Below are 9510 nucleotides of genomic sequence, written 5' to 3'. Positions count from 1 at the left end.
ACTCTATGTAGCATGACGTAATTTTTTTGTCAACGGCATGACATGTACGGGCCCTGGACAGGACTCTTGTTAGGGTGATTCCAATTTTTTTTTGTCGACTGGGCGCCCCCTTATTTTGTTACACTTATTAAGTTGATAAAATACACCAAGTTTTGTAACTTTATCTCAATTACAAGGTGGTGCTCAATCACTTTATTTTTTTTTATGTTGTATGAAATTCCTTACCATACACAGAGAAGTTAACATTGAGAATTCTGTACATACTATTGTTTATTGTAATACCCTGAATATGATGTGGCCGAGGTACTATTATGCACAGAATTTGCCACATTATCATAACAAAATCATCAAATACCTAATACAGGAATGTGGAACCTAGCAACCAGGATAGCGTTTAACCCTTTTCGAGGCATAGTATGATTTATCGACTACATACGCGTCAATAGAAATTCAACTTATTAAGCATTCAGATTTAAGATTCCAATTAGATTGCACATTCGGAAAATGTGACTTATCTTCAAATGAATCATCAAAGCTGTTATTATACTTTTATCATAAAGTATTATTTTGGAATATATTAAGATTTTTTGGGAAAAACCTTGTAGATTGCGGTGCGGCCCGTTTTTTGAGTTCACAATGTCGGATGAAATCACATAGACTGGAATAGCGAAAGGCGACGTTCCGGAGATCAAGCTGATCATAAAAGTATTAACTATGTACATGTTATGTTAACGAGGCACGCACTTACAAACTCGAAGAGTTCGAAACATACGGGTTAAATAAGGAGAAATAAAACAAGGTTTCATATGATACATTTATTAACTATTTACAAACCTTATCCAACTAACTTAAATGGCAGTACCACGCTCCAAATTCTGTTTAATCTCAGCAGTGTGCTCTCCGTAGAATCTCTCCAGCTTCTTATTGAACTTAGCATTCCTCTCATTAATGTAATCAATGTCCGCGTCATCGTTATGAATACGTCTGCGCGAATATTTCGAGCGCTTGGCGATCTGACCTTCCAAGTCGTCCACCATCTTGTCGACAGCGTCCTTCCGGTCCTGGTGCATGCCGTGAATGATAACGTTAGGGCCGCCGTAAAACGCATCGCCGTATTTTTGTTTCTGTTTCTCGTATTGCTCCATATCTGCTGTTGGCATGTTTTTAACTAATCTGTTGTATTGCCTCACTGTCGCTTGCTCATATGTAGAGAACCCTTGGTCTGGATTTTTCTTTTTCTTTTTACGCTCTAAACGCTCCGCTTCGACTGCGGAGATATTCAGTAATTTAACTCTGTCGTAATCTTTGCCTTGTGACTCCGCTTCGTCTCGTTTCTTCTGGTCGTCGACGAGCCACTCCGCCTGTCGTCGCTTGGCCTCATAGTTCGCGGGCAGCTTGTTTCTCGCCTCTTCAGCCACGACTTCCTGGTGATTGTGCGTTCTAGCCTCATTTCTGGCGGAGTGCAGAGTGCGCAGTCTCTTCATGCGTTCTGCTTGTTTCTCTGCGAATGTCATTTCCTTGCCTGAAGCAGAAGGTCCCGCTGACTCTGCTTCACTCATTTTTAATTATTTATCTCTCAAAATAGATCAAAAATTCGTATAAATCCTAAAACTACCACACAAATAAACAAGCCAAGCTCACTCATCAAACGATTTGACACTTATGTGATACTCTGACACTCAGTGTTGCCAGGTGAGCGGAAGAAAATTATCGTACTTTAGTGTCAAAATTATCGTACCGATGAAACATTTATCGTACGCCTGTCAAAAATGCACTACCAAAATTTATTGCAAAATAAGCCTACATGTCCAATTTATAATCGAACAAAAATACAATTTTCGTCTAAATTGCCCAAAAATCTGTTTTATATTTGTGTATTTTGGTGATAGATCCAAACGGTTTACAGGAAATTTCGACATTTTTGACGTAAACCAAGGAGCCGAACACCCAAAAGGTGCTAATTGTAGCCTATTTCTCAAGGAAAGTATCATATTTTGCTTCCAAAACTAGACTTTTTTTGTGGCATCATCTAAGGGCTGAAATTATCGTACATTTGCGTACGATAATGCTCTTTGGAACGTACATCGTACCGGAGCCTAAATTATCGTACGTGTACGACAATTATCGTACGCCTGGCAACACTGCTGACACTAGACGTCGATGACGTCAGAGGTCAAAAAGCGTATTGCCAGTGAAGAATATTTTTTCGTTGTGTAACATTAAATGACGTTCAAAAACCTGAACAAAATGAACAATGAATATGTTATATATTAATCCTGCGACAGGTTTAACTATAAGGTGTAGTTATTGAAATGTGGCTGCAAATTAATACTAGAATCATAAGTATATCATCGATATGATATAAATATCAATACTTTATATTCGTACAAATACTTTGTCAAGTCACCTGAAGTTAGTCGCACATAAAAATTTGCCGAACGTTATTATTGTATGTCTATGTGCCGAACGAACATGAACGGAGTGAAGTGAGTCAGTCAATCGGTGTTTTGATACGGTGACGGTTGTGTGAAAAAGTGTGTTAAAGAGTACATTCTTTAAAACCGAAGTGTTTCTTGAGTTCACGATGTCGGATGAAATCGCAGAGAATGGAACAGCGAACGGCGACGTTCCGGAGATCGAGCTGATCATAAAGGTATTAACTATGCACGTGTTATGTTGAGATTATCGGGTCGGCGTAAACGCGGCACGCGCTTACGAAGGCGAAGAGTTGGCAAACGTGAGAAACATAAAACATCTTAAGTGGGATTAGTCGGTTACCATGGTGTCGCAAGGCTGTGTGGCCTGTGTATGTCTGTTTATTGGCGTAGGAGCGCTCGTGAGTCGTGTGCGGTGCAGCGCGCACGGCTCTTGTGCATGAAAGTATATTATTACTGCACTTATTGCACTTATAATGCGCGCAATGTAGGTCAACGCGACTTTGTTTTGTTTCCCGGCCATCTGGCGAGCTCTGATGTACTTGTTGTGATTTAGCCGTAATTTTTTATCGTATGTAGGTAACTTATTAACCATGCACTTATTCTCGGAAGTTAATTCAATATTTACATACCTAACTGGCTGGTTTTAGATATAAAACTATGCTTATGTCAATATGTGGCTGTTTAGTCATTGGTCATCATGACTCATGTACTATTTTCCTGTCCTCAATAAGAGAAGGATGAGTATAAATTTATAACCAATGTCATCATAGTATACCTACTTTGGAATATTGTTTTGTAAATGAACTTGAACTTGTGAGCTATATGTTACACTAATTTTTACATACATATATAACTTCACTATACCTATAGGTATTTCAGTTATGATGATTTTAATAATTCATATAGTATTTGGCCAAAACCCAGTTGTCTCTATTATCTTAAAAGTTCATAAGTATACTAGTTCTAAACAAAACTGCCAATAATAAATGCCCACTTAAACTAGCTCTTTCTCTCATAAGGTAATTGTATAGAATTATCTAGATACTTCTTCAAGTTACATTCGTGTTTCAACTTAAAAAAAACTTATAAGGTAAGATGTGTTATTTTATTAATGAAAGAATAAATTAATTTGCATTCACATCTGATCAGCTAGCAGGACAATGAGGTTCTCAAAATAATCTGAACATTATTGAAAAAATAGAATGTGGGCTAATCCCACCACGTGCCTCTAATTTGTTTTTATTGGCCATCTGATAATTTATTGAACTAACCTGTAATCCTGTGCTCCTTGCCATTTTAGGTAGCTGCTGCACTAAATCCTAACACTGCTAACCTTTTTTTATGTTTTATGGCAATTGAAGCCTGTCACAGACGGAGTAATATTATACCATAAGATATGTTATAGCAAGGCATTTTATGATATATTTTATTTATTTATTTAATCTTTATTGCACAACACATGAAGGTACAAATGGTGGACTTAATGCCTTAAGGCATTCTCTACCAGTCAACCAATGGGTTAAACTAGAAAGATTAAGTAGGTGCAGTGTCTTTTAAAGTAAATGAATTTGTAACCGAGACTATATATGAATATAAACTATATATTGATAAAGTTACACATATACTTAATACAAATTATTTTACATACCATTTGACAGAGTCTACCCATGAAGCTATAATATATATTCAGTACCTTATGATATCTTATAACAAGGCATCTTAAGATACCTTGTGATATATACCTTGGTATATTACAATATATTTTGGTATATCAGCTATAATGTGCCTGTGCATTCATATGTAATAGTATTAATATATTTTGTCACAATGTAGGTGCTAGACAGACAGCAATACTTTGGTATTGTTGGCATGTGTGGTGCTGAGCTATACTATAAGATATTTGTTGGTATCTTATGGTATATTAATATAATATATTATCGCTTCGTCAGTGACAAGCTTAAGAGATTAAAATAAAAATAAAATAAAATAAAATTTATTTCGTGAAAAAACATGTATACAATTGTTACAAGTGTTGAGCCCTCCTAGTAGGTATGAAGACACCTGTGTCAGGAGATTACCTCTATAATTCAGTATTATGCCTGGTTTGACATCCAGATGTCTCCCCTGTAAAATGACATGTCAATATGAAATTGAATAAGTAGTCAAGTTTTAAAATAAAACGATAACATCAGAAACATACAAATAAATAACCTACAATAAAAGTTGTGGACAACCACATTCACAAATTTACAAGTCCCTACTATAAACTAAGTGTCCATTATATTGCCACTGTACGTGTTCCTAATAAATTAAAAAGCTGTCCATGAATCAACCGCCTTAAAGGGCCATAACCAATTGAATTTATATTCCAGACATGCGGCCTTCCTTGTACGCAAATTCCGTTATGCAATATTTACACAATTACCATAGTAATTGGCATTGTTAATGCTTATAATATAAATATGGTGAGTGTTAACAATTGGCTAGAGGTAATGAATAATTTCTTTTATTTGTAGAAAATACCAGACGCACATTTGAGATGGACATTATTATTATTTCTTACATTATTCTTGATCGTTGAGTAAAATAAATGTTCTTTATATCAATAGAGGCTTTACTTCAGAGATGCTTTGAAATTGTAACTCTATTACAGTAAATACTAGGTTCAAAATAAAATAAAAAGTTCTGTGTTAAGTAGAACTTTTATGCATTTACAGTCTTGAAATATTTCATCATAGATTATTTGTTATTTCATTGGAAAGAAGAACGCATTTGCATAATACTTGTAGTTACTAAAATGTTATGTAAATGGTGTCTTATTTTAGGTTAGTCAGTACAGCCTTATATGTATATGCACTTTTTCAACTTATGTCATTATTTAATATATTATCCAATATTTTTGCAATGTTGGCTAATGAAGATGTTTTTGAACTCGACACTCATCTGTACATAAATAAATGCCAAACGAAAAAAGGTATCAGGATAACAGATGGTATGAAAAGTCATGTAACTATTTCCATACATTATTTAAGCTTCGATTGGCATTTTCATCAATTTTCATCTTGGATAGGCCCTGGACAGTACTTATTCTTAAAATTAATCGTATTCAATCTCAACTCCATTAAAATCGTTATATGGAAGCAAGATGTGGGTGGACATTAACCCAGCGTGATAGATAGATTGAGCGCTTTTGAAATGTGGACATGGAGAAGAATGGAAGGTACCTATAAGCTGGAAAGAGAGGAAAATAAATACGGAAGTATTAGATTTGGTAGGTGAGAAGAGATCATTGCAGAGAACGATTGAAAACAGAAGAGGAAACATGTTGGAGCACCTGATACGGCACAATATTTACATAAAGTCTACTGAAGGAAGAGTAGAAAAAAGAGAGGCCGGGGAAGACCAAGAAGTGGTTTTGTGGACCAAGCCAAAGAGAAAATCAATGTATTGACATATCAGCTCAAAACAGTGGCAGATAGAACGGAATGGCGGTTACTCCACCGACAAGAGCCAGGCTCTTAAGAACTGATGATGAGTAGCTATTAGTTCAGCGGTTCCTAACCTGGGGGTAATTACCCCCGAAGAGGTAATATTCGTACTTTACGGGGATAATAAGCTCAATTAAATATTAATTATTGGCAGGAGAGGTGGTGTAAAACCCGATTTTACACCTCCTCTCCTCTAGTTAGTCATAGGGATGGCAGAACTGAAAAGGTGTATTAGATCCATCTATTTTTCTTTATTTCAATGATTTATTATCTCAACTTTATACCTGTAACTATTTATTGAGTTCCAGCAATTTAACTTAATATGCTTGCTAATACCATAATCATAAATATCAGATATTATTCTTCAATGATAAGCACAATTGGCCTACTTATCGGTTGTACCTTTAACAATGATTACAATTAATGGATAGGTACTATTATCACAATTATACTTATCATTATCACTGAAGTATAAAGTGTTACTACGAATAGTGACGCAACCGGATTTAAATGGAATTATTATCATTTAAAATACCTAATTTTAATTTATCACATCGAAAATCGTAACCATTTTGTTTCAAAAGGGCAATGCGGCCAAATCCGATTGTGGGTAATTCCGGAGCAAAAGCGTATTTCAAACAGTACATACACTATTGTCAACTTCATTGCTTTTAGATTAGTCACAGAATAAGTAATAGTACTACTGTTCAGTACCCCTAGTGTAAATAAATTCGATTTCCAAACGTGACGTACGCGTTTGCGTTTAGTCTCATTTTGTATTGGAATTCGAAAGAGCGCGCCAAGCGGGACGTTTTGGAACCTCAAAATCCTATACAAAATGAGACTTAACGCAAACGCGTTCGTCACGTTATGATGTCGAAAAGTTAAAGTTACAAGTACAAAGTTACACTAGGGGTACAGAAAAGAAATTTCCTACAAAACTGAAGTTTGACAGCGATTCAGGGACGAATCATGCTGTCCCTTTCTGATGTATGGTACTATCCCTTCCGGCTATTTAGGGTTGTCAAAATTCAAGTCATTATCTTATCTGTGGTCGTACACGCAAAGGGACGTCAAGTAGTGCTAACCCTAATAATTTCTCGGAGCAATGCTGAATCGAACCGAGCCGAGAATGCCCGAAAGGAACAGTTTCGCCCCCCTGGTATAGTTTAGTAGTATCAGAAGCATATGCCCTGTAAGTCTGTAGCTGACGGTTGAAAAACAAGAAACTACGCTTTTAAAACTGGCAAAAGTAGATAATTACAGGACCACCCCGCTGTTTATATGTCTCACAGACATTTTTGAAGTATTAGCGGTAATATCGTCTTTAGCATATGTACATGTACCGACATCTCATTAATGAAGTAGGCATCTTGTGTATTTTTTATCAGATGTTGCATGTTCGCGCGGCCGTTCATAATTCATGCTCTTGACACTGTTAACACGGTGTAATTATTTTGCCTGTCTTTTTGATGTCCGTTTAATGATTTATTTATTGGTTTATGAATGGTACTTATTTAATTACTGTTTACGTGTGTTGTGTCAAACGATTCGTTTTTACGGTTTGTAGTAAATTAAACCTACACTACTAAATTATTGTAGGATTAACATTCTTTAGTGGAGGAAGCGAAAGAGGTATGTCAGGATCGTAGCAAGTGGAAATCCGTGGTCTCTGCCTACCCCTTCGGGAAATAGGCATGATTATATGTATGTATGTATGTATGTATTAACATTCTACACTCGGCGGTCCTCTCTTTATCACATTTATACCATGCCAGCAGACTGACTATATCTAAGACATTATAAAATGATGAAATATATAATTTATATTGCAAAAACGGAACACATAATCGTCCATTTATATATCACCCCAAAATCGCGAAAAAAAAATTGGCTCTCCCATAGAAAATGTCATGGTCAGACAGCCAAAATGTATGAAACAGCCAAAATTTTTTAAAAGTTGTTCAGTATGACCTTTATATTCACCCCGTAAATTATTTCAGGTGACTAAATAAACATCCTGTATTTCATAGCAATAAGCTACAAATTATGCCTTCTGACGTTAAGTCCGTTATTTGTACTTATCATGTATTGTGTAAAAAATAGATATAAATATTTTTTTTACTTATCCCGCATTATCGTGCTAAAATGTCACCAATAAGCTGTCCAGCAAAGAGTGCTATTACTCATCCAGGACTTGCGATTTGTCAGCCGAAAGCGCCAGTCCTAATTAGGGTCCAATTAGCCCTTCCTGAGCACCTGCAGCACCTGAGCATTCCTCACTGTGTACTATAGTAGACACAAACCAAACTGACGACCGGGGTCGTATCACTATCTCTCTCACCCTAGCTACGACCACGCGAGTGTGAATGAGAAGTCTTACGACCCCGGTCGTCAGTTTGGTTTTCAATGTTTTCATCTACTATAACAGAACACTGACCATAATTGGACTTTATGCCTTTGCAATAAGGCTTACTTATTGCCACTTAAGTGTAGATGGTACTCGTGTGGTTCCGAGAGCAAACAAGTGCTTGGGTGTAGACCAGCGTAAAAACCCCTCCATCTGTATTATAAACTGTTCATGATAGACGATAGACCTATACTGGTTAGGTTCAGAATCGATGAGAATTGAGCACCACACGTCGATGCTCATTTATTTGGCTGTTTGGCCGATTGCTTCGCTCCTTATAACATTGAAAATCTTTTTAAAACACATACTAAGTAAGATGCTTCAGCGCGTCTAGACTCACGCCACGTTGTCCCATCCTTATTTTTATGGTAACAAAGTGCAAAGGTGTGTATGTACGTTGTGTAACGAGCTGTCACTGTCCTGGTTGGTCATCAATTTCTTTTTGTTATTCTGTCACAGTTTGTTAGAAGATTCTACTAACACGCAAGGTTGATGGCACTTTATAGAAAGGGCGTGTAAGTACCGAAAAAAGTACATTTAGTGAATTTAAATCGTGTCGTGTATTATTATTAGATTTGTTGTTTTTTACACAGTCTATCTATTTGTAAAATTATGTACTTGTAAAATTTAGGGTAAGCCTAGAATGAAAGCAACTTAATCCCTTAACGTACATATGTCATAGAAAATATCATATAAATATTAATATAATATTATGATATATATAATAGAATATTATGTCAGCCATATATGGTTGCATATGTGGTAAGGGGTTAAGTATTACCGTACCTAATCGACCTATTTAGGTGCATAAAAATTTACAAAATGAGCGCTGTCTCGCCAACAAACCGCATAAGCAGTTTGGCGAGAACTTTAAAACTGATTATGTATGTGCCTTTGAAAAAAAAATGAAAAAAAAAAAATACTGACCCAGGAGACCGTTACTATGTCAACGAGGAACTAGTTGATTCACCGAGGGACAGTTCATCTATTTGATGGTCTGTTCAGGTATAGCAATGCCTGAAAGATTTTCCGAGACGATAAATCGAACAGCCTGTCTTCAGTATTTCGTGCTTCGCGGCCGTTAAACGTTGTTTTGGTCGTCAATCATGTGCTGCGCTGAATTATATAATTTTAATTGGCATTCTTCAAATTGCGACGATACGCCTCTGGAACG

General features: G+C 36.2%; 2 protein-coding genes across 3 annotated transcripts in view; one reads left to right on the top strand and one right to left on the bottom strand.

Annotated features, from left to right (window-relative positions):
- Positions 1 to 800: 800 nt before the first annotated feature.
- Positions 801 to 1672, bottom strand: LOC133526304 (pre-mRNA-splicing factor Syf2). Its single transcript, XM_061862860.1, has one exon. It carries the CDS (start codon positions 1557 to 1559, stop codon positions 849 to 851), a length of 711 nt encoding a protein of 236 aa, XP_061718844.1. The 5' UTR covers positions 1560 to 1672; the 3' UTR covers positions 801 to 848.
- An 818-nt stretch (positions 1673 to 2490) lies between these two features.
- The window catches only part of LOC133526301 (chloride intracellular channel Clic), a 95473-nt gene continuing 88453 nt past the window's right edge, over positions 2491 to 9510 (top strand). The window contains exon 1 of one of the 2 annotated variants that reach the window (XM_061862855.1): positions 2491 to 2653. In XM_061862855.1, coding sequence (XP_061718839.1) covers positions 2585 to 2653 — 69 coding nt within the window. In that variant the 5' untranslated portion in view covers positions 2491 to 2584. The remainder of the gene's footprint in view (positions 2654 to 9510) is intronic. The other variant, XM_061862857.1, reaches the window with a different exon arrangement.

The sequence above is a fragment of the Cydia pomonella genome, chromosome 16 (genome assembly GCF_033807575.1).
Source record: "Cydia pomonella isolate Wapato2018A chromosome 16, ilCydPomo1, whole genome shotgun sequence".
NCBI classification, from domain to species: domain Eukaryota; kingdom Metazoa; phylum Arthropoda; class Insecta; order Lepidoptera; family Tortricidae; genus Cydia; species Cydia pomonella.
This window is presented reverse-complemented; position numbering and strand designations above follow the sequence as displayed.

Bases quoted from the DNA above. Each gene is read 5' to 3' on its own strand.
- LOC133526304 (XM_061862860.1), bottom strand. From the start codon at position 1,559: ATGAGTGAAGCAGAGTCAGCGGGACCTTCTGCTTCAGGCAAGGAAATG.